Genomic DNA, 26691 nt, shown 5'->3' on the forward strand with positions numbered 1-26691 from the left:
CAAATTTGAACTGTATGTGCTTAGCTCAGGTGCACAGCATTTATGCTACTGGTCTATGTAGTTTAGATTAGGTAATAGTAGTTTGCTATGCTCCTGAGCACAGACTAATTGTACTCTGACAAATTATTTGGGCCTGTAAAAGTAGATTAAGTTAGCTGTTGATTATTCTGAACTAATTTGTTGAACACTTTTTAAGAACTGCACAGTGAGCAGTTTATACAGTCCACGTTTTTCTTGACAGTTTCAAGTAAGGTGATTGTGCATTACTTTCGACATATGACTGAGTTGCAGATGTGTTAGTTAAATAAGTTGTAATTTAATGAATTGTGTATGGTAGCACTGATGAGCATGTATGGCTTTTGGAAGGTGGAATGCACACTAGGTCAAAGCATTCCATGCGGTGTTGGGTGACATGAGGAAGTATGTGATCTTGAGTCAAGTTCACAGAATAGACATGGGCCTTGTGACTAAATTTGAGGTGGGATTCTAAGGATGCTTTAAGACCAATGAGATGCAGTGTGAGCCAGCAAGTAACCATTAGTAGAGAAATAGAACGCCAGCTTCATTGAGAAAAGGCAGTGAAAATTTAGGGTCTCCTATAATAGGAATGGCAATTTGTGTATGCAAGCTCAACCTAGGCAGAGTCATTGTATGCATGTGAACAGTTTGTTGAACATGTTCTATCCCCTTAAGTGGCATGGAGTCGAGACCAATAAATTCCAAAACTTATCTGGCAATGCCCAGTTAATTTTTGTTTTTCCTTTTATTTTATTTTATTTTTTTCAGACAGCGGCAGTAATGTGGCAAGTTTAAATGTGAAAGAGTGGCAGGATGGTCTACGGGCACTGTTACCAAATATTAACATCAATTTTGGGGGACTACCAAATGCTGCTTCCTGCTCTTCAGTGAACCATGCAGCAACAACCTCAGCCAACAGCACCAGCCTGAACTGGGAGAGTGGGAGTAGCTGGATGGATCCAGCAATTATAACAGGTGAGGCCAACCGATCATCTCCATTCAGTCCACTCCTTTACCCTGTACCAATCCAGTTGGGATCCAGTGGTTCAGATTTGAACTACATTCAAATTATGAAACAATACTGATTGGCAAAATCAACATTGATTCTGATTTCTGGTTTTGAAATTGATACCCATGGGATCTTTTTGTTCCATAATTTCAGGTGTTGAAAGGATTGTTTGTGCAGGTAGAGTGCCACATGTTGCTGTTCCTCATTTATGATATACTTACTTTGATTTCCACTTTTGGACAGGATAAACCAGGTCAAAGATGGATCATAATGAGTCCCAGACCCACCTGAGAGTTTGCTTGGCTCGAACTCTGGGAAATAGTGCATGGCTCATGGTCTCTATTACACAGTTTGACTTGTTGGGATGTTGATTACTTGGGTTCCAGTGGGAAGTGATAGAAAGGTATGTTTTAACATACACTTACTCAATTTTACCATTGCAAACGTGCATTGTATAGAGAGAGTTTTTAATTGATCTAACTGACCTGCTTGGTATAGGTTTGTTACAAATGGGGCTTGTAATGGGTTCAGTCAGTGTTGTTCCATTATATGTTCGGTGATGCTTTTGAAATGATTTTCCATTTATCTTTCCATTCACTAGCATTATTACCTTAACACGCCAACAAATATTGATCCATAAATGAACTTCAGTTTCCCCTTCAGATAAATCTCACATCTTTACTACACAAATGCTGAAGACGGTCTGAAGAAGAGTCTCAACCTAAAATGTCACATGTCCTTCCTCTTTTGAAATGCTGCCTAACCCGCTGGGTTATTCTAGCATTTTGTGTCTTTAGATATAATACTGACTTTTGCAGTTCCTCACATGAATTTTATTTGTCATGGAAATGCTGCTTTTTTTTGTGAGCAATTTGCTGAAAAGTATGTGAGCAACGGCAACATAAGCATATTTAGTTGTAGTAATGATGTCTATTGAAATAGCCCCTTGCATTCACTTCAGTATGAATTAATTCTTGAAAATAATTGGATTTGTATCTTAAACTGTGAGATTGTGGGGAGCAGTTGGAAAGTCAAAGATTTGGCAAGGATCAATGGCCCAAAGGCGAGTTCTATCCAAATATCTGTGAACCCTCGAAAAAATGTGGAGAATCTTGTAAATACAAAACAAAATGCAACTGGAACTGCTGAATGTGGTACAAATTCAATCACTGATCTGCACTGAGGTTCTGTGAAGTGAATTACAATATCTCTGGTTTTATTGCTTTGTTGACCTATTGATCAGAGGTTCCACTAGACTGAGCAGAAAGAAACACAACTCTACGCAAATGCCCATTTCATGTTGAGCTATGATTGGACTATGAACACCTGTCTTTAGATGTAAGCAGTGAAATCCCATGTTATGAGTGGGGACTTTCTATTGGAAACTAACATTTGCCACTAAATTTCTTAAGTACTCCATTGTGAATGGTGTAAACTGAGAATACTCTTCTGTAAAACGACTGTTCTTGCTTTCACTTAGCCTCATCATGAGTGTGTGCTACTTATGGCTATTATATATTTTCAAATGCAGAGATTTCCTCTTATTTTCAAAATCTCAGAATGAATGACCCATGTGCTTGGAAACAAACCGGCTGATATTGCTCATCAACCTATTTGATTTTGATTCCTAAGCTCAAAGAAGGCAAAGCATGAGTTCATCTGGATGGTATTTATAGTTTGGTTGAGTTGGCAATTTGTTGGTACCATGTTGTGGTTTTGAAAATCTAACCTGAAGCTTCTCCATCACAGTAAGTGGCCTTCAAGTTACCTCAGTGTATTGTCAAACCGGACAATCGACTGATCTCCATCATGGCGGCTGCTGCACTGCATTATTCTAGCTTGTGTCTTGTGTTGCATTTTGATCAGGGGGACGCTCCCAGCTATGATATGGTCAGTTGCAATCTTTCCGCTGATTCAAAGATTGTATTCCATTCCCACTCCAGAGACTTGAACACAAAAAATCTTGGTTAAATCACGGTTAGAGGTGCCAGCCATCTTTCCTTGTGGGTGGACCCAGAGATCTTTTGCTTTTTGAAGTGGTAGAGAAGTTTCCTCTGTCATATTTGTACTTTGCCCAACACCATCATAATGCAGATTCATTTTATTATCATATCCTGTTTCTGAAAGCTTGCTCAAAATTGGTTGCCACATTTTGTGCTTTTTAACTAGTTAAAATAGTAATTTCATTGGCTTTCAGGGCCTTTTAGATAAACTGAAGGTGTGTAAGATGCAAGATTAATGCCAGCTTTATTGCTTTACGTGCTAAGATTTTCTACAAACAATTTCTGTGTAAAGCAAGTCCATTGCTGGTCACCTTTGCTCAGTTATCAGTCCTTTTATTTCTTTGTTCACCAAGTTTCTCTTGCCATCGAGATTGAAGTTCATAGAATTGCGATTGCTCCCTTATACCTTCATCCCACTTGAATCTGTGCAATGGGTCATTGGGGCTCCAGTACCGCAAGCGTGCTTAGAGTGGTCTTCCCCCACGAGTGATCAGAATGAGTAGCCTGTAGGAAGAAATAAATCTCAGCCGCTCATTTGCCTGTGATACAAAACAAACATATTTGGTGTTAATGAGGACAAGGACTGCATGTCCTTGGATATCAAGAGATCATGTTTCATGGACCCATATCTCTGTTTTTCTTTGTAGAACCACTGTTCTGTTTGACCCCAAGTGAGAATGAGGTGGATTATTTCTGTCCCTGGGTTACGAATGCCCAATTTGTGGCCTCCTCTACATGTGAGCCACCTCCCATAATATTAATCTGAGAAGTCTGAATTATGTACGAATGTTCGTTCCTACGAATGGCAGAGTTTGTTTAATCTCATTCTCCACTCATCAGTCTTGTATGCTTTTGATGCCTTTCATTACAATGCTGTGGAGGTATGAACATGAAACATAAAACAGTGCAGCACCAGAACAGGCAGTTCGGCCCACAGTATGTGTGCTGATCACAACGCCAGGTCAGAATCTTATTTGCCTGCACATAATCCATATCCCAAAGTCTTGTAAATCCCACTCGTATCTGCTTCAACCACTACCCCTTGAAACACATTCCAGGCACTCGCCACTCTTTAGAAAAAATTTAAAAATTTGCCCCGCAAACTCCTTTGAACTTTGTCCCTCTCACCTAATAGTTACCATATTGAGTGATTTTATTGTGTAATTTTCCGACTCGTGAACAAAATCAACTTGTGAGTGTATATAAATGGGTCCCATTCATTAACCATGGGCAATTTGTTTTCTTGTTTCTCACCCACTCGGTAGTTACATCCTAGAGGCACCACGTGCCATCACATACTCGGTCTACATTCTCTGGGTTTGGTTGTGACTTAATACAAGTGAATTGGCTCAAGGCTAGTTCAGAGGGTTTTTCCACAGAGTGATACTCCTCCCACATTTCATGAAGGATCCAATACCATTTACTGAAGGGTTTGTTTCCCAGTCTCCTGAATAATAGATCAACATAGAAGGAGCAAATTATGAGAATATTCCTTGAACTGCAAAATAAAATAGCTTTCTGCACTGGCGAAAACCATGTTCTAAACTCTAGTCTGCTGGACAGTGCCATTTTGGTTAATCACAAATTACTTTGGGACTTGTCTTCCAGAATAAACATTTTCTGTGTTATTAGATGTAAAAGGTGCACCCTTTCCCAGTTCAACTGTGCTGTTTGTCTTGTGCGATACTAAGATGACTGACATTTGGGATCAGCCCATTTCTCCTTGGGTGAGGAGCTAAATGGTTTCTGCGACCATTTGGGACATAGGACAATAAAATTGGCAGTGTTTGTGCTTGGGTGGTACTTGGGATCTTTAAGGCTTTATCCTGCTATCTTTCTGCATAACCTGTCAATCTTGCCGAATACTGCTGATATTTCAGTCATTAACAACCAAGTTTCCAGTCATCAAGGGCCAATATAGAGATGTTTATTTCTAATTGAATTGTCAACTTTAAAGTCTGAAGAGACATTTTCTCAGATTTGTTTATGTATCATCATTTTTGGGGACAGTTTGAATTAAGAGGAAGTGAGCTAGTTCAGTCATATCAGAGACTCCCAGGCTATTTGATTTCCACTCTGCCATGTTGGAATCTTACCAATGCGTTTGGCACAGGTTCAAACAAACTGTCAGCTACTGTGCCCATGAATGAGTTTGGATGGATGGCAGAGAGAGCCCGAAAGACAACTGGGTCTATTCGTTTTAAGATTTGAACACATCAAAATGAATTGGTCATAGCATCGTACAGCATGGAATCAGACCCTTCAGCCCAATTTGCCCATGCCAACCAAGATACCCCATTCACAGTAGTCCTACCTGCCCACGTTTGCCCCATAGCCCTCTAAACTTCCAATCCACATACCTGTCCAAATGTCTTAAATGTTGTTATATTAGAAACTAAATGAAAATGCATCTTACTGCCTGGTTGCGACACCTTAATAGAATGGCCTGGTGATTCTTGTATCTTATGTTTCCACTTTCCTTTGTAATGCTGAACATTTACCTATTTGGAAAGTCCAAGTCAATGTGTAGAATGTAATGATCAAGAGCCTATCTTTCTATCCATCCATCCTTCTCCTTTCCCCTCCCAAACATACAATAAAATTGAAATCTGCTCATCCTTCAACTGAATGGGATCAACTACCTTATTCCACTAATCTCTGCAGTGCAGTTTGCAATTGAGCAAATTCATAACTGAGCTTTTGTTAGCTGCTCATGTCTAAAGTGCCAAATTATTAAAATAGCTATCACAAACACTTAAATTGTTGGCATACAAACCATTGTTGGGCCTACATGTTATAGATGCTCCATCAATGCTATGAATTGAGAACACACTACATTATTTGATTGCTGATTTAAGTTTCTGTCACGTTTACACCTTGGAGGAAAACAAATAATGAAGAGACTTAGTTATTTGCGTTTTTGTAAAGATCATTCTCAAAAGTTGCATTGTTAAACAGGGAAGGAAAGATCAATAGCAGTAAGTGAGAAGCAGTATTCTGATACCTAACATAGGAATGCATCAAAGGAATTGTGAATTTGACATTAACAGCGCAACAAAGTTTCAAAGCCAATCTACAGGTCCCTCTCATGATGTCCACTATTGCCAATGGATTCAATAGCCAAACTGAAAGCACGCACCCACAATGTTTTGGTTCATTTTTGTCAGCATGGGCATGAGCATTGTTATTCTCAGCACAGACATTTGTGGTTGTTGCTTTCATTTTTTTCCCTGACATTTATTGCACAAATTTAAGTTGTGTGGGGTGGAATTGCTACCAAGTAAATAGGGATCAGTTTAGTTCAGCGGGCCAGTTAACTGCTTTATTTCCAATTGTCCAGCCTTGGATTATTTTCCTTTATGCCTGCTTTATTTTGTTTTTCTGCTAAATGCTTTGGAACCTGTGTTCACAGTCATCGGTGGAGCCCCACAAGTGCTGAGCACAAACACAACATAATCTTGTGTGTGCCTCTAGTCTCCAGCATTTGCTTGAAGTGAATATAATCACTATCTTAACAACCAGCTGAAGTTATTCTTTCCCCAAATTGGTCAACTGAAAATGTCTGGGCTCATATAGGGGCCGAACAGTTTAGCTGCATTAGAATTGCTGCATCACAGCGCCAAGGACCAAGATCCGATCCTGACCTCGGGTGCTGTCTGTATGGAGTTTGCACTTTCTCCCCGTGACTGCATAGGTTTCCTCCAGGTGCTTCGGTTTCGTCCCACATCCCAAGACGTGTGGGTTTGTAGGTTAATTGTCCTCTGAAAATTACCCCTCGTGTACGGAGTGGATTAATAAGTGGGATAACATAGAACTAGTGTGAAGGGGTGATCAAGGATTGGCGTGGTCTCGGAGGACCGAGTTTACATGCTATATCTCCAAACTAAACTTTGAAATGCTGATGGAATGGACTGCTATTAGCATTAGGATCTTCTTCTAAATGGCTGATTTTCATTGGCTTGGCTTACTTGATTGGTTTTAATCAATAATTTAAAAATGTTTCTATGTAATGATTCTAGGATTTGGCTTTGTTGGTTATACTGTATTTTAAAATATCTAACATAATACAGTCCTTGATAGTAGTTGACACGCAAATGGTACATAATGAAGTGTGGTTTTGTGTGATGTGGTCTATCCATTAAATCAATATCTATTTGAAAAGATAATTATAAAGCGCACACTCTAGGACTTGGCTCAATATTGAAGGTGGAAATACTTTTGATTTATATTGTGTGAATGGCTTGATTACAATATTTTTTTTGTTGCAAAAATACAAATGTTCATTTTGTTTTCCCGTGAGAGTTCAGAAATCCCTTAAAACAAATTCTTTAAATCCTAAAATAATTATAATTTCTAACGTCCAAATTTTGAGATAATCCGATCAGACCTGATTTGATGTGACAAAGATTTATTTGTTGGTCATTCCCAAACTTCTGCTATTCCTGTGATGTATCAACCTGCTTGTCTGATACCTAGGACTGAATAAACAATAATGTCTTTCAATTGGCAATTGAATGATTAAAGAGTAAATCTTTAATTTGCCCACTAACTCGATCTGTCTTGCTGACTTGTTGTCTAAACTCCCTGACATTGATCCCAATGCAGTAGTTCCTCAGTCTTTAAAATGTCATCCTTGTATTCATATCCCTCCATGATCTCTCTCTCTTGCCTTATCTCCTTTAACGTTACAATCTTGGATATCTTTGTGCCCCTCACATCTTTGCTTCAGCCAAGCTTTCAGTTACCTATTTTAATATCTCTTTTATGATGTAGAATTTGATAGGTTGCCTTTGAAGCACCTTTGCTTACTGTATTGTGTGCTATAAAGGTACAAAATTGTTCCCATCGAAATACAAAATTTGTGGATTCAAATCTCACTTAGACTTGAGTGCTAGAAGTTAAATACAGAGTGCAGTGTAATACTTGGGGAATGCTGTACTACATCTCATCCTTAATGTGGTGAGATGTTAAAACAAGAGCGCCTTTGTATTTGGATCAACATAAAAGATCCATGGCACAATTTCAAAAAAGAATGGTGGAGTTATCCCAATGTCCTGGTCAAATATATCTCTGCCAATATCACAAGAATAGATGGTGGAGGCAGCCGATAGATAATTGAGAGGAATGACCACAACAAAATTCAGGAGGATAATTGAGCTTATTGTATTGCGGGGGGAAAAGGCTAATGAAGTAATGCAGTTTATTTTGAATGATAAGCAACACTTTAAGCTTGCTCAGTAACTTGTTAAAACTAAAAATGTAATACAATGAAGAATGACATACGAGACGAGGAAATGCACAAGTTATCCAGGCGAGTAGTATTGACTTCTATAGTTCAGTGTAAAATTCATTATACTGTATTCCTTTTCTGTCCGAAAGGAGAGAACATAGGATTATCTAATGACATTTTTAATTATTAATGCTCTGTGAGGAAGATATGGAGCCGTTTCTACTTGTGGGTGAGAACAGAGCTCCAAGTATAAATGAGTCTCCAATCAATACAATAGTGATTTTAGCAGAAACCTTCTGCCTAATTTTTGGATAGAAAGTGGAGCTCAAACTACAGAAAGCACATGAAATGAACGCATTGGGTGGATTTATCAGACTGCTAGATAAGCACAAGTAAAAGAGCAATATAGAAAGTTATATTGATGGGGTTTGGATGAAGTGGTAAAGAAGACTTCTATGAGGATTTGGCTGTTTGGTCCAGTATATGGAACCACCATCTCCTATGGTGTAAACACTAGAGAGTTTTGTACAACACCATGCCTTGTACCTGTTTTAGTGGGGGAGGACAAATAGCGGGTTGTCCAGTGTGAAGAAGGGTTGTAACGCGAAACATCATCTGTCCATTTCAGTCTGAGAGGGTCACAATCCTAAATGTAATTTTTCTATTCCCTCCATGGATGCTGCCTGACCCACTGAGTTCCACCACTTTGCGTTTTGCAGCAGGTTTTCCCTTGTAGATTACTGATCAAGGACCCTTGCAGGGAAACATGGAAATCTGTAGATGCATGTCCATGGATATAACAGCTGACTTTCATGTGTAAGCTTGTACTTTCAGTGGCGCCCCCCAAGGCAAGGTGTAGGGTGCTTTCACCCATTGTACTAACCCAGCACAAGTGGTTGGGGCCGAAAGCCAGTGAGAAGGTAGAAGGGATAAGTAGTGTTTTATAGTTGTTGCTGAAAGGTCTCAACTTTGCTTGCATAATGTTTGTTTCCTGATCATTCTTGGTTGAGAGAATTTTGAGTGATAGATAATGATTTAATGACGTGCTGTCATTTCCTAGATCTGGTATTTCACGTTGTTAGCAGTACCTTTTGCGGTCATTGTTTTTTTTTCATTAAATAGCAGAGTAGAAAGATGTGAAATTTACCTCTGAAGGAATAACCTTTGCCACCGTACATCTATAAACCCCTGTCAATAGAACTTAATGAACTAGAGACTCCTCTGAAGTGATATCTACAACTGGATTCTATCCCTTGGCAGTTGGTAAACAGAATTGTGGAATGATAGCAAAAGCCTACAGAATTAAACGTCTGGAAACTCATTTCCAATCGATGAGTAACCTTCAGGCAATAGATACGTCTTTAATAAAATTTCCTTTCTGATTATTTCATTGTGCTGCCACTAGGATTTCAGTGGAGTATGATGGGTATGTAAAATTTTACTACTGTTCACTTAAATTATGTAAAAAGAAACAAAACAGCAGAATGATGATTAATGCTGCATCAATCCATTTTGCTTCTGTAAGCATGTTGAGTTGTTTCTTAAATTAGGAGAGTGGAAGGATGTGAAATTTTCCTCCAAAAGAATAAACTCCAGCCATGGGAACACTACTAGTTGGTTTGGATCTCTTCCATATACATATTGAACCATAGCATGGTTGAGTATTGGACTTGCTGTACAATGAAGTCAATGATGGACTCTTGCAATCTAACCTGTGTGCTATGTGTGGGTAAATATCTCACCATAACACTTGAATACACTGAAGTATATAGGCCTTTTGCAGTATAATACTTCTGTGTACAATTATTAATAATACATTGGGCATAATCTTGCTGATGAAAATTATTGCACATTTGAGGCGACTATGAGTTTAAGTGCAGGTTGGTATTAAGTGTGGAAAGCTATATCCAGTAATGTGATGTACCTTGCATGCATCTTGCAAAACCTCTGACTGCTTTCAAGAAAGAATGCACACATATGTAATTCCTTTGTGTCCCACTGCTGGATACCTTTGTTGTGATGTAGCAAAATGTGAGAGCCATATTGCACGTTTTTATCAGCAGTGAGATATTGATCTAAGAGGAAATATTTACCAAGCCCTCGGGCGAACTCCTTGTTCCTGAAGTCATGCCATTGTCCCAAGCCATGGGGCCTCCATTTTAGATTCCCTTTTGTCTCATCAGATTCTTTCCCCGTGGAGATAATTAAAAGACACAAGCATAATTTCATCTTTATGACAATATTTATGACTATCTGTGGCACGACATTTGGCTTAGAATTGTTGAGATGGTTGTATTGAATGCTGGTTGAGTAATCAATCCCTGGATTAATGCAAGTCAAACTGAATAGTTATATTTAACTTGCACTTCTACCTCTTCGGTAAACCTGTGTAGCCATGTGCTCAATCTTGTAAATCAATACAACACAGGACAAGACCATTTGAGCCAAAATACCTGTGCCAAACAAAAATCTCCTCTGCCTGCACATATTCCATATCCCTCCATTACCTGTATATGCATGTGCCTACCTAATGCCTCTTTAAATGCCACTTTCACATCTGCCTTCATCACCTCCCATAACTGCTTTGTTCCAGGCACCGGCCATTCCCTGTGTGTAAAAAAAAAAAAAACTTGCCCCTCACATCTCCATTTGACCTTTTCACCGTAAAGCTATGTTGTATTTGACATTTCCATCCTGACTGACGACCATGTATGCCTCTCGGGGGTGGCGTACGGGTGGACAGGGAGTGTTGTGGAGCAGAGGGATCTAGGAGTGCAGGGACATGGATCCCCGAAAGTGCCGTAGAAGTTGCTTGGATATAGTGGATGCGGAGAGGATGTTTCCACTATTGGGAGAGTAGGACCAGAATAAAAGGACATTCACTCAGGAAAGAGATGAGGAAGAATTTCTTTAGTCAGCGGGTGGAGAATCTGGAATTCATTGCCACAGACAGCTGTGGAGGCCAAGTCAATGGATATTTTTAAGGCAGAGATAGACAGATTCTTGTTTAGTACGGGTGTCGGGGGTTATGGGGAGAAGGCAGGAGAATGGGGTTCGGGGGGAAAAATAGATCAGCCATGATTGACTGGCGAAGTATACTTGATGGGACATAATTCTGCTCCTAGAACTTATGAACCTTCGGTTTAGTTTATTGTCACATATACTGAGGTACAGTGAAAAGTTTTTGTTACGTGCTAACCAGTCAGTGGAAAGACAATACATGATTACAATCACACTATCCACTGTGTAGATACATGATAAAGGGAATAACGTTTAGTGCAAGGTAAGGTCTGATTAAAGATAGTCCAATGGTCTTCAATGAGGCAGACGGGCCATGATAGGATGGTTCAGTTGCCTGATAACAGCTGGGAAGAAACTGTCCATGAATCTGGAGGAGTGTGTTTTCGCACTTCTGTATTTCTAGTGTGATGGGAGAGGGGAGAAGAGGGAGCGACCGGGGTGAGACTGGTACTTGATTATGCTGCTGGCCTTGCGGAGGCAGTGTGAGGTGTCGATGGGAGGGAGGTTGGTTTGTATGATGGTCAGGGCTGTGTCCAGAATTCTCTGCAGTTTCTTGCAGATTTGGATGGAGCTGTTCCCAAACCATGCTGTGATGCATCCTCATAAAATGCTTTCTATGGTGCGCCTGTAGAAGTTGGTGAGAGTTGCAGGGAGTGGCACCACAAGTAGATAGTGAGTGGTGTAGACAGAGGGATCTTGGAGTGCAGGTACATACTTCCCTGAAAGTGCCGTAGAAGTTGCTTGGATAGAGTGGATGTGGAGAGGGATGTTTCCACTAGTGTGAGTCAAGGACCAGAGGTCACAGCCTCAGCCTTTCGGAAGGAGATGAGGAGGAATTTATTTTGCCAGAGGGTAGTGAATCTGTGGAATTCATTGCCACAGAGGGCTGTGGAGGCTGTCAGTGGATATTTTTAAGGCCGAGATAAGCAAATTCTTGAAAAGAACGGGTGCCAGGGGTTATGGGGAGAAGGTGGGAGAATGGGGTTGAGAGGGGAAGATAGATCAGGCATGATTGAATGGCAGAGTAGACTTGATGGGCCAAATGGCCTAATTCTGCCCTTATAACTTGTGAGCCTGTACACTGTCAAGTCTCCCCACAACCTTTGTTTGTCCAGCCTCTCTTTATGGCTAATTCTCTCCAATACAGGCAACATTGTGGTAAAACTCATCTGCATGTTCTCCAAAGCGTCCACATCTTTCCTGTAGTGAGGGGACCAGAATTGCACTTAATACTCCAAATGTGGCCTAACTAAAGTCCTAATTTCATCTGCAAAAATTCTGGCCTTTTTTGAAGTTGCTGCCCATTCAGATCTGGCTTCCTCAAATCAACTTCCCTTAAATAGAACCCACGTCCATGTTAGAGTTAAAAATTGCTCTTGGCATCCTCCCTGCCTCCAAACCACAGCATCACATCTAGAACTATTCTCTTCCTATCTTCCAAATCCATTCCTCAAACAACTTGCCTCAGAAATAAAAATAGGAAATGCTGGAAATAGTCAGCAGATCAGGCAGCTTCTCGGGGAAGAGAATCTGTTGATGTTTCAGATTGATGAGTATTAGTCAAAACCTGGAAAATATAGAAAATGGAGGAAAGATGGAGGAAATGGGGAGAGAGGTAGATGGAGAGAACCAAGAACACAATTGGGTGGAGTGCAAAAAGAAACTACATTGTCAGTTTTCTAATCATACAAACGACAACTTTAATCTGTTGGGAGGAATTGCAAGTAGAGAAGGAAGCAAGAATAAACTGGGACAGAGGTAGAGGGCACAGCAATTGTTGGAAGTCTGAAATAAAGCAACGACACAAAGCCTAACTGGGTAGGTAAGGCCTCGGTGAGAAACTAAGTTGCATTACAACTGCCCAGGGATTGAAGTCAAAAATCTGCAGATACTGACAACCTGGCTCAGAAAATGGAGTTTGCAATCTTTTTTCTCCTCCTCCTAAATGACTGTTTGGATGGCCATTGGACAAGGAGGTCAGTGGATGATGTGGGTGAGGGAGGTCAGTGGGTAATGTGGGCACTTCAGACACGGTTCTATTTTTCCAATCCGTGTGGAACCTTTGGGTTATCAGGAAGATGTCCCCAATTTAAGATTGTATTGTTCAGCTGCTTGGAGGTTGTGTGAAGGTTTTAGAGGAATCTGAAATGCACTGTCAGAAAGAATGGTGAAAGCAGATTCAGAATCAGAATTAGAATCAGAATGCTTTATTGTCATTGCATGTGTCACATCCAACGAGATTACTGTGTCTCTCCATTTAAAAATTCAATAGTCACTTTCAAATGAGAATCATCAAATATAGTTCAGGAAAAGTTCTGCAGACTGCATTGTTGGAACTCAAAATTGCCATGTCTTTCAAAGAGACTATGCTGCATGATTTTTTACTTGTGTATAATTTAAATCAACAATGTTAATGTATGTCTGTTTGTATCTGCAGGTGTCCCAGCATCCACAGGGAACAGTTTAGATGCTCTGCAAGATGACAACCCTCCACATTGGCTGAAGTCGCTCCAGGCGTTGACAGAAGTAGATGGCCCCACGACAGCACAGACAGGCCACAGTAATCCCTTCAACACACAGATTCCCTTACACAGAGCTGGCTGGGCCCCTTACCCACCGCCCTCCAACCCAGGCAATTTTCACTCTCCACCTCCAGGTTTCCAGACTACCTTCAGACCCCCCAACAAAACCCCCACAGATCTACTACAGAGCTCTGCATTGGATCGTCACTAAGAAAAACTGATTTACTCCCCTCTTCTCTTCCTTTCTTTCTCTCCTTCAATACACATAATCTAAGTTCCTGATCAGTGCCAGATGCAATGCAATCGCAACGTGACGTTAGAATTACCAGGAGATTTTTTTTTCTGCTCACCAGCCTCTTGACAGCATGCTCCTCCCTTGGGTGGGCTGCAAGTGACTCCTGCTGATCGGTAACCAATCCTCAAGACCCATCTAGAAACATTGATCAGCTCAGCACTGACGGAAGCCCCCTCGGCTCACCGTGCTTGTATCTCGTGCAATAATAATTTACGCACTGTAATGTCAAAGCTGCACAGTAAAACGATTGAGTCACTTTCCAAATTGATACTTAGCCAAATAATTAACAGTGCTTTAGAGTTCACGGTCTGCAGGAGAATGGCATGTTGGATAAGCATTTCGATTAGTGATTAAATGGGCATGTAGCTGAGGAGTGGATGAGTTGACTAAAACAATTTGATTTTTTAATTTTGACTTTAGCTTAAATAATACAAGAAATATGTTTTTTAAAAAGCATTCACAAATTTAATACCTAGACAACAATAAAGAACTGCTGAACAGAGTGGTATATACTCATTTCTTTATCTGTCTTTCTGTGTCTGTCTCTCTTGACATTTAAAATCCACTGGAAAGGGAACTCTTTGAGGTAGCACTGCATTTGGGGGCACTTCATTCATCAGGTGCGCACCTTGTTGAAACTGCCTGCTGCTTCACATAATCTGTAGGTTCTGGACATGCAGTATTTGAAGAGTGTGGTTAACCTTGACGCTAAAACTAAAAATGTACCTATTAAGATTCAAGACTAAATCTTAAATAAAAAAAATACTTGACCCGCCTGTGTTTGATCTTTATCTAAGTTATTGTTGCATTCATCAACTGCCTCAATGACAAACTAATGTAGCACTGTCTGGGGTTAAGCATGGATGAACAGTATAGTTAATCTTTAGGAAATGGAATGCATTCTGCAACTAATGCCAGACTTGGAGATGCGTTAAAATAAATTGATCTGATTTTGAATATAGCCCCAATTGATCCAAACATTCTCAAAGGCAGTGTGAATACAAACCCTCAGAATCACATGACATTTCCCAAGGAAACTATTCAACAGGATCTCGGATTAATTAAAGCATCTGAGCTGTCACTAAATGTTGACCAACGTCCAAGTTCAAATGTTAACCAATTGGTAAGTTTCTGCTGATGCCCTTAGCCACTGCAAATATTAATCTAACACGCAAGGACCTCTTGTGAATTTGCAGAATTACTATGGCCATGAGCTCTGATGTATATCTGATGTATATCTGATCAGCAAATTTTATTCAGGTTCTTAAAGACCTCAGCACTTCTGAAAACCAGCAAAGCATCTTGCTTCCCAAAAATGCCATTTAGTATGAATGTAACCTTCGCACCCCACTAAACGTAAATGCATTATTGACAGTCCCTTGGAATTGACATCCCCCCTGAGGACTTTGTGAAAACATTAACTCCTAAGAGTCATGTACCAGATGGTACTGTAGCACAACTAGTATACCCACTGGCTCAACAACAGAGACACGGGTACAAGTCTAGTGCATGGAATTTCCAAGTTCTCCTTGTGAACATGTGGGATACATGTTCCTTGACAAGGTGTTGGGTTTATTGGTTAACTAGTCACTGTAACATAGTGTGTACATGAGTGATGGTATCTGGTGAGAGATTAAAACATGGAAATAACCAGCTCCCTTCCAAAGACCATGGTGCATTATAAGCATCCCTGCGACGGCACCTCTCAAACCCATGACGTTGGCTGGCAAGAATGATGAGCATGGCTGATGCATGTGAATGATGCCACTTATAAGTTTCCCGCTTCACTGCCTATGCGATAAATTGTGGTTCCTGCATTGACATTGATATGTCCTTGAGAGTTGGTTTCATATTTGCCCATTGTCCCTGAAGATGGTAAATACCCAAAGGGCTTTCGGTGTGGTTTGATATTTGCAGAAACCCTTGATGGATGACACATTTTGAAAGGGAAATGTTGGTTGCTATTTGCATATATTATGGATCTTGGTGGTATCTTCAAGGATTGCAATGAATGAATGAATGAATGAATAAGTTTATTGGCCAAGTATTCACATACAAGGATAATGGGTTAACCATAGCCCAGCGGTAGCAGTAAAACAGCAAATAAGGGCAGGTGTTAAAATATTGGCAATGCCACAGATGCCTATATCTCAAAAACATTTTCTCATTTCAATCATCTGCCTGTGAATTTGCCTCTTCCTCACATGTATACCCTGCAAACATTAAAATAAATCCCAGGTATTCTCATGCACAAAAACTGCAGCAGTGGATCTCATGATATCTCTTGATGAGTCACTGCAAATATTGGAGGACTTCTGATTGATGTTACCATATTCCTGAAACTATAGCCAACTTATGACAACACCCTGCAAGTATAAACCAAATCAGATGAACTTCTTGCAAATTTTACCAACACAAAGGATTTACCAAATCCTTTGCAGATATTAACCACCACCCAGCCTCCCTAAATACCCTACAAATTATAACCAGGTCCTGTCAGTTATAAACCAGCACCTAAGGGACCCCTTTCAAACATTAACCAATATCAAATGACTAAATATAAGCCAAATTTCTATGCATTTTCTACGAAAGTGAATCAATTCATGACGGATCCCTGTAAAAATTAAATAACTATAAATCAAGGCTTGTCAGGTGTTGGTTAATATCTGCAGATCTAAAGAGCTTGGCAAATATAAACCAACACCTGGTGACTCCCTACAATGTTAAACACTTCCTAATCACTTCCTGCAAGTATTTTTCAGGATTTTTTGTTAACTAACTCCCAAAGGCCCCTTGCAAATATGAACAAACTTCTCCATCAAACATTGAGTAATTACCAAGGCAACATTCAAAGATAAAGCAACACCTGGCAATTCTTTCTGATGGAATGTGTAGGAAGGAACTGCAGATGCTGGTTTAAACCGAAGATAGACACAAAATGCTGCACCGGGGCAGGCAGCATCTCTGGAGAGAAGGAATGGGTGACATTTTGAGTCGAGACCCTTCTTCAGACTAGAGTCAGGGGAAAAGGAAACTAAAGATATAGAAGGTGATGTAGAGAGATATACATTGTCCTCCATAATGTTTAGGACCCATCATTTATTTATTTGCCTCTGTACTCCACAATTTTGAGATTTGTAATAGAAAAAAAATCACATGTGGTTAAAGTGCACATTGTCTGATTTTAATAAAGGCCACTTTTATACATTTTGGTTTCACCATGTAGAAATTACAGCAGTGTTTATACATAGTCCCCCCATTTCAGAGCACCATAATGTTTGGAACACAGCAATGTCATGCAAATGAAAGTAGTCATGTTTAGTGTTTTGTTGCATATCCTTTGCATGCAATGACTGCTTTAAGTCTGCTATTCATGGACATCACCAGTTGCTGGATGTCTTCTCTGGTGATGCTCTGCCAGGCCTGTATTGCTGCCTTATGCTTATGCTTATGTTTATGCTTATGCTTGTTTTGGGGTCTAGCCCCATTCAGGTTTCCCTTCAGCATATAAAAGGCATGCTCAATTGGGTTCAGATCGGGTGATTGAGTTGGCCACTCAAGAATTGACCATTTTTTAGCTTTGTTGCTTTAGCAATATGTTTGGGATCATTGTCTTGCTGTAGAATGAACCGTCGGCCAAAGAGTTTTGAGGCATTTGTTTGAACTTGAGCAGATCGGATGTGTCTAAACATTTCAGAATTCATTATGCTACTGCCATCACCAGTTGTATCATCAATGAAGATAAATGAGCCAGGACCTTCAGCAGCCATACATGCCCAGGCCATAACACCTCCACCACCGTGTTTCACAGATGAAGTGGTATGCTTTGGATCTTGGGCAGTTCCTTCGCACCTCCATACTTTGCTCTTGCCATCACTCTGATTTAAGGTAATCTTCATCTCATCTGTCCACAAGACCTTTTTCCAGAACTGTGATTGCTCTTTTAAGTACTTCTTGGCAAACTAACCTGGCCATCCTATTTTTGCGGCTAACCAGTGGTTTGCATTTTGCAGTGAAGCGTCTGTAGTTCTGTTCATGAACTCTTCTGCGGACAGTGGTCATTGGACAAATCCACACCTGACTCCTGAAGAGTGTTTCTGATCTAAAGTGTTTGGCACATGGAGATCAGGTAAGTCCAGGCGGACTGAGTGAAATGGTCAGCCAAATGATCGTCCAGCCTACGTTTGGTCTTGCCGATGTATAAGAGTCCACATCTTGAACAACGGATACACTAGATGAGGTTGGAGGAGGTGCAAGTGAGCCTCTGCCTAACCTGAAAGGACTGTCGGGATTGAGGGAGGGGGTATAGGGACAGGTGGTGCATCTGCAGTTGCGACTGTTGACCAAGAATTTGGCCTTTCCTGCTAATATTACTAACTCCTACGAACTTCCATTTAATAGTAGCCAATTCACTCCCTTCTAATATGAATTAGTACACTCGCTGCAATGATTAACCTATTCCCAATGACTCACTGCAAATGTTAACCAACTCCCTATAAATCCCTACAAATACACTCCACTCCTGAGGATTCCCTGCAAATGTTAACCAATTTCTGTTGATCTGAACTAAATATTAAGCAATACCTGCAGATATTAACCAGCATCCATGGTAGGGATATTATTCCAATTCTCAATGAACTTCTTTGTTTAACCATCAAATTACAAAGTACACCATGTAAATATCAACCAAACTCCTGCTGGGAGAAATTCCTATGCACCCAATACCGAATCTCAACCAAGCAGTGGGATACATTCTTGACAATGGAGGAATTGAGAAAATAGCACAGTGATGGTCAGGGCTGATGGCACTCACATACTTGGTATCATGTTCGCCACTGACTGTTGGCCAAAGGGCCTGTTCCTATGCGGCACTCTTCCATGTTCTATGTATACTTGTGTATTATTGAATAGAGCTAGTAAGCTAATATCCTCATCAGTTTTTCTACAATGGTGAATTGAAGTTAAACTTGTTTTTATTGTAAAGCTTTATCGCAAGAATACAGGGCAGAATTGTATGAAAACATTGGTCCCTGGATTCGCGTTCATTGCACTTTATTACTTATTCCACTGGGCTGAGATGGCTGGATGTGGAGAGGATGTTTCCACGAATGGGAGAGTCTAGGACTAGAGGTCATAGCCTCAGAATTATAGGACATTCTTTCAGGAAGGAGTTCAGAAGGAATTTCTTAGTCAGATCTTTAGTGAATCTGTGTAATTCTTTGCCACTGAAGACTGGAGGCAAAGTCAGTGGATATATTTAATGCAGAGATAAATTCGTGATTAGTATGGGTGTTAGAGGTTATGGGGAGAAGGCAGGAGAATGGAGTTAGGAGAGATAGATCAGCCATGATTGAATGGCAGAATAGACTTGATGGGCCGAATGGCCTAATTCTCTTCTTATAACCTGTGATCTTATGACTGGGCCTATTTTGGAAATGAGTGAAGGGGTAGCACAGTGGTGCAGCTGGGTAGAGCTGCTGCCTTAAACCTGCACGGACCCGCATAACATTGCAGCCTCCAGCAGTGTGTGTTTGTGTGGCGTTTGCATATTTTCCCTGTGACCATGTGGATTTCCCCCAGGTGCTCCCATATCCCAAGGCATGCAGGTTTGTAGTGTAATTGGCTGCTGTAAATTGCCCCTGGTGTGTGAGTGAGTGTTAAAATCCGGGGGGAGTTGGAGGGAATGTGAGTACAATAAAATGGGATGTGTAAATGGATTCATAGATAGCATTAGACTTGATGGGCTGAAGGGCTGTGTGCCTGCTATGTGAGTCTAGAATTCTAAATTGCTCTCATCTCCCGAGAAAAGCTGAAAATGTTTGAAACTCTCATCAACCAGAGAGACAAAGGGCTAATGTTTCAGGTCGAAGAACATTCATCAGAACTGAATAAGTTCACATCGATTGAGAAATGCTTGTAATATTCACACTGAAATAGTTTGGCTTTTATCCCATTAACACGGTGAGAAATTTACAGATGGTTGATGAAACTGTTGTAGTTGCTTATTCATCTTGGCAAATTCTGAATTATTTGTTCCTGGGCACCACTCCAGTCAGTGTACTCCTAGACATCCTTTCTGCCCCCACTCAAGTCAGTATACTCCTGGACAACTCAAGTCAGTATGCTGAATTATTCAAAACCACTGCTTTAACCTGCAAGACCCAGCCCACCACCTCTCAAAGCGCAACATCCTTCATTCCAGTAGAGGGAATCAGACCAGATTTCCACCTCAATTCTCTGGAGGGGAACGGAAGCTACAGCCATCTAAATACAAGTGCCCTCCATAATGTTTGGGACAAAGACCCATCATTTATTTATTTGCCTCTACTCCACAATTTGAGATTTGGAATAGAAAAAAATCACATGGGGTTAAAGTGCACATTGTCAGATTTTAATAAAGACCATTTTTGTACATTTCGGTTTCACCATGTAGAAATTACAGCTGTGTTTATACAAAGCATACCACTTCATGTGTGAAACACAGTGGTGGGGGTGTTATGGCCTGGGCATGTATGGCTGCTGAAGGTACTGGCTCACTCATCTTCATTAATGTTACAACTGCTGTAGCATAATGAATTCTGCAGCATTGGCATCCTATGTATAAGGCCCAGGTGCTGAATGCTATCTCATGTCAACCATCTTGGCATCAAAGGGAAATACATTTCTGTCCTCCATATGCTCTCAAACACTCTCTCACACACACACACACACACAATTCCTGAAAACTAAACATACCTCTCTCTATACTAAGACATCCTAGTGAATAAATGAATGATATGTTATTGTCATATGCGACTAGTCACATGACATTCTTTGTATTGCATTCCCAAAGTATGCAAAGAGTCGCCACATAAAGAGCGTTGACAAAGTTCCAAGCATTCAATCTTAACACAAACCATTTTAACACAATCCATTTGTGGTCCCCCTTAGTTCTCGGCGGTTCCCCACGCCGGTTCCTCCTTTGTTCTCCCTCCATCTTTAGGCCCTTCTTCAGACTCAATCCCGACCCAAAATGTCACCTATCCATTTTCTCCAGAGATGCTGCCTGGCCCGCTGAGTCACTCCAGTATTTTGTCTATCATTTGTATTGTTGTGCATGTTAATGGATGTGACTGTCCTTGCATACCATGCTTGATCATGTGAGTATTGCTATGTGCAGATACACTGTCTGCGGAGGAACCAACCACACATAGAGCTTCCTGTATATCCATAGCTTGCTTGGAGCACTCAACTCGCGACTTCATATATTTTTGGCACTTGCTCAGATTTGAGGATGACTTCTTTCCACTCCAGTTCTGTGGGTTCTGAGAGCTGATGAGGCCAATGTGGGAACTGTGGACACTCCCACAGATAAAGCAGGAGGCTGATGGGGCGAATGGGTGGGTGGTTTATGAGGTGGTGTACCCCTTCTACTGCTAACATAAGCATCTCTGCACTCTTGATTCATGGCCTTGAGGATCTCAATGGCATCCTGTGCACTGTTTCTCCATTTTGCAGTGGCCCTGGCCAAGGCCGACCATGAATCAGTGGTGATATGTCACTTTTTTGAGGAAGCATTGAGCATATCTTTGGATTTCTGCCCACATGGGAATCTTCTCCCACAGCAGGGCTCAGAATGGAGATTTTTGTATGAACTCACAGGGTACATAAAGGAGAGTGGTGCCAAGATGGGGAGGTGAAAGAAGTGGTATCTTAAGCAATGAAGTAGTTGAGGTCATTGAGTGGGATGTGAGTTACAGTTACTTGAATTTGCAGATTAGAAACAAAGGGAACCAAGTGCTGGAGAATTAAAGGTTAATGCGTGACATTGCTCAACTAAAGGTGAGAAACTGGAAACAACTCAGCCCAGTTTCATTGGGAATCTTGGCACCTATAATAAAGCATGGGAGCCCTAAAGTTCGTGTGTTGAATGGCAAAATATTACTTTAAGGGCAAATAATATCATGGCATGAAGTGGACACAGTGAAAGCATAATTGTGCCGGTTTGGAGTGAAGCCATGAAGGATACAACGGAGGAATCATATTACTGCCGGCTTGGCACATTTCCTGGGTCACCTTGAGTGCACAATGTTTCTTTGGATGAGTTGATAGGAAGATTGCAGAAACTCATTGATCCACCACCCTTGGAGACTGTAGAAAGTTGCCATTCTGGCAGCAGAAAGGCAGGTGAAATCACCCCTCATTGCACAGGGGTTATTGAAGAATTTCCCATAACTTTATAACCTTGCTGACTTCCAGAATGAAGTGCAGTGGAACAATTTTACACGTGGCTTAACAAATGGAGAAATTCCACCCAGACTATTGTTTATGCAAGATTAATGTTTGAGCCTATGGATTAAATAGCCAGAATGGTGGAGATGACATCAAAGAATTTTAGCCGGTTCACAAAGTTAGTGTTAATGTTGTGTTGCACAAGGCACCAGCAGCAAAGGACTCGGGTCATTCCAGTGAGTCCACATATAGACCACCCTGTGGAAGATTTAGGCAATTTCCCACTATTGGTGGGAAGCTGTTGAGATAAAGCATGAGGGCTCATGAAGGACCATAGTACACATTATAGAATAATCCATTTATGTAGCCCATCATCTTCCCGGAGCCATTACATGATGTAGTGATTCACAACTGTGGAAATTGCAGATTCAACGGTTTGTGAGATAAAATGTGACCCAGGGCAAGTTGAGAAAGTGGTTCAAAAGGCTTGCGGAATCCTGGTGTTTATTTCTCCAGGAAAGCATAGCGTGCAAGGACAAGGTAGTCATGACAAAGTTTTAGGAAATAAAAATGATTTCAGCCACGGAACTTTGCGCCAGTTTTTAAGGAAAGATGTCTTTAAGACAACGCTGAAGGGTTTCACCAGAGATTTGAGACCCTAAAGTTGGTAGACAGAAGCATCTGGGGTTGTTCACCTTGGAACAGAGGAGGTTGTGAGGAGATCAGATGAAGTAATTTAAGAGTCCAGAGATAGATAATGATAAACTGTTCAGAACCAGAGGACAAAGAATGAGGACAATTGGAAAAAAACCCTCACAAAATTAAAATGGGTGAGGACTTATTTTTATTCTGCAGGTGGTTAGGATCTGCATGGCCTGCCAGGGATAATGGTGGAGGAAGATGCAATCATGGCATTCAAAGGGGATCTGGATAAATTACTGAAGATAAAAATAAATTGTCGCATTATTGGGGTTGGGAAATAGGACGGTTAAATTGTTCTTCCAAAGAGCTGGTATTAACTCAATGGGATGAATTGTTTTCTTCCATCCTATGACATTTCTGGGATTCTCCTCGTCAGCCTAGATATCCGGTCTGCTTCAGCTAACCAAGATTCCCCAAGTGACTAACTCCGCTGAACAACTCGGGTGTCAAGTACACTCTCAACTCAAACTGCTTTTATCAACTTTTTACAAGCATATGGTGCAACACAACCGTAGGAATCAAATGTTTCAGAACCAGGTGACGGGTGGCCAAGAACATTAAATAGGTATATCTCCCTCAATCTCCTTTTTGTTAAAGTTATTTTCTTTCTCTCTCTTTCTCTATTTCTTCTTTTCTCTCTCCTTCTTTTCTCCATTCTTCTGTACCTTTATGTGTACTTCTCTCTTCTTTTGGGCTACCTTACTATCCAACGCACCAATCTCTATGATCATTTCTCTTTATCTACTCTTTTCTTCCTTACTCCTGTTTTATTATTAAATTAAAAATAAGAAGTTGTACATGAAATGTAATATGTCAATATGTATTGGGTGCTTTGGTACCACATTATTGTACTTACTTCTAACAAGAATAAATAAAAAAATAAAATTTAAAAAACTGCAATGTGATATGAGCAGGTTCCGAGGATTCAAACCAATGATGGAGGAAGAACACTGAAACAATATCGTTAATTGGAAAAAAACAATTATCAAAATGATAAAACTACAACAAACCAGCGGCAACGCAGCAAATAGACATTGAGTCTCATACGTTCTTCAAATACAAAAGTTTGCAAAAACTCATCGGGAACACCTTCATACAACAATTGTAAATCAGCTGGACAGGCAGCATCTGTAGAGAGAAGGAATGGGTGACCCTTGTTCAGTCAACCCGAAATGTCACTCATTCCTTCTCTAGATTTGTGTCTGTCCCGCTGAGTTACTCCAGCATTTTGTGCCTGTCCCACTGAGTTACTCCAGAGTTTTGTGTCTTTCTTCGCTGTAAACCAGCATCTGCAGTTCCTTCCTACCCATGTATCTTGAAGCCTGTGGGTCCTGGCACCATTCCGGAATCACAGCCCGAGGTGATGTTCAATGTGCTTGCTCGCTGCATGCACTTATATAATAAACCTTCCCCAACCTCTCTGTCTCTTCCCTAATCTACAAGCAGTCAACTGTGTTATTTATAAGGCTATGGAATCAGGGGTTATTTATTATAGCGACAAGCTGGTCTCAAATTTCTCTTGGAAGAAAAGTTTGTCTTATTTTATTACGATGTATCCTTGCTGCCGCCTAATCGGAGGCATCATGATTTACTGATTCTTCCAAATGAGCCCAATTATTTTCCTTAGCACCAAATCGTTTTTCTAAGTGAGCCCGCTTGCTCAACCCAGGGACTGTTAGCAAACAGCTCAATTTTTGCTGGAATTTCTGTTACATTACATTCCAATCCTTGTTGCTATTCACCTGACTACATGCAAAATCTAACTGTGTGCACTCCTCTTTGTGTCACTGAGTGGCCAGGCAGCATTAAGTGATTAGCTCCCCAGTCTTCCTAATCTACAAATCCTGCCAATAAGATAACACACAGGTAGTTGCTTGTATTGTCGTCTGAAAATATTTAGAAGGTTGCATTCTAAAATAAACCTAATACAAAGAAGTACAACATTGACATGTAAGATGATGCAAACTCATGGTTGAACTTCAATATTCATTCCCCAGATCCAGAGTTGATCCCACCAACTTGGGTTCTGCAATTCCTCTGTTATATTGTTCAAGAAGGAACTGCAGATGCTGGAAGATCGAAGGTACACAAAAATGCTGGAGAAACTCAGCGGGTGCAGCAGCATCTATGGAGCGAAGGAAATAGGCGACGTTTCGGACTGAAGCAGTCTGAAGAAGGGTTTCGGCCCGAAACGTCGCCTATTTCCTCCTCTGTTATATTGTTTAGTTTAGTTTACTTTAGGGATACAGAGCGGAAACAGGTCCTTCGGCCCACCGGGTCCGCACTGAGCAGCGACCCCCGCATATCAACACTATCCTACACACACTAGGGTCAATTTTTACATTTACCAAGCCAATTTACTTACATACCTGTACGTCTTTGGAGTGCGGGAGGAAACCAGAGATCTTGGAGAAAACTCACGCAGGTCACGGGGAGAACGTACAAACTCCGTACGCTGTAAGGCAGCAACTCTACTGCTGTGCTGCCCTGACACTTCTTTGTCTTTGCATTGTCTTTGTCTTGTCTTTGACAATACGTACTGCATTTTAGAGCCTCCTTTTTATGATCAGCCCACTGGCTCGTGGGATTTGTTTGATCTCTGATGGTTCTTCAACCTCAATAACAATCAGCACGGGAGCGCCTCAAGACTGCCTGCTCAGCTCCCTGCTCAACTCACTTCATACGCACGACTGTGTAGCCGGACGCCATCTTCAAGTTTGCCGCCGACACCACCGTTGATGGACGAATTATAAATGACGATGAGTCAAGAGTATGGGAGGAAGATCAAACGACTGACTAAATGGTGCCAGAACATCAACCCTGCTCTCAACATCAGTAAGACCAAAGAACAGATTGTGTACTTTGGAAGAGAATGGATGAGGATTTACAAACCTGTCTTCATGGACGGGATGGTGGTGGAGAAAATCAAAGCTTCAAATTCCTGAGCGTGCATTTCTCTGAAGATCTGTTCTGGACCCAGCACATTGATGCGATCACAAAGAATGGCCATCAACCCCTCTACTTCCAGAGGAGATTTGGTATGACAATGAATACTCTCTTGAACGTTTACAGGTGTACAGTAGAGAGCATATTGACAGGTTGCACCACGGCCTCTTGAACCCACCACCGTTACCACCAATCAGTACATGGGAAGCAGGCACATTGATGTTTCCCTTCACCTCACACATCAGACGTAGCACACGTTGCTGATCCATCATCGTCGCTGGTCAAAATCCCGGAGTTCGCTGCGCAATAACCCCTTCACCATCGGCACAGTGACACAGCTGCTGCCTCACAGTGCCAGAGACCCAGGTTCAATCCTGACCTCAGGTGCTGTCTGTCTGGAGTTTGCATGTTCTCTCTATAACCACATGGGTTTATTTTGTGTGCTCCAGTTGCCTCTGGTTTCCTCTCACATCCCAAGACATGCAGGCTTGTTGGTTAACTGGCCTCTGTATATTACCTCTTTGTGGGTAGGGAATGGATGAAAAGTAGGATAACATAGAACTAGTGTGAATAGACGGCATGGGCTAGGTGGGCTGAAGGGCCTGTTTCCAGGCTGTAACTTTCAATCAATCAATCAATCAGTAGAACAATTTCATATTTCGCTTGGGCACATTGGGTATCTATATGGATTTCTCTAAATTCAAGTAACCCTTGCATCCTCTCTCTCCGTCCCT

The 26691-nt window shown here is 41.1% G+C and overlaps 1 protein-coding gene across 8 annotated transcripts in view; it reads left to right on the forward strand.

The window, feature by feature from the left end:
• cnot4 (CCR4-NOT transcription complex subunit 4) overlaps window positions 1-14874 on the forward strand; it is a 123470-nt gene extending 108596 nt beyond the window's left edge. For 3 of the 8 annotated variants that reach the window (XM_033037750.1, XM_033037751.1, XM_033037752.1), the window contains one exon: window positions 13719-14874. In XM_033037750.1, the coding sequence (XP_032893641.1) occupies window positions 13719-14014 (296 nt within the window). In that variant the 3' untranslated portion in view covers window positions 14015-14874. Of the gene's footprint in view, window positions 1-786; window positions 994-13718 lie in introns of all 8 variants that reach the window. The other 5 variants (XM_033037747.1, XM_033037746.1, XM_033037745.1 and 2 more) reach the window with 4 other exon arrangements.
• Window positions 14875-26691: the final 11817 nt, after the last annotated feature.

This window comes from Amblyraja radiata, chromosome 19 (assembly GCF_010909765.2).
Source record: "Amblyraja radiata isolate CabotCenter1 chromosome 19, sAmbRad1.1.pri, whole genome shotgun sequence".
NCBI classification, from domain to species: Eukaryota; Metazoa; Chordata; class Chondrichthyes; order Rajiformes; family Rajidae; genus Amblyraja; species Amblyraja radiata.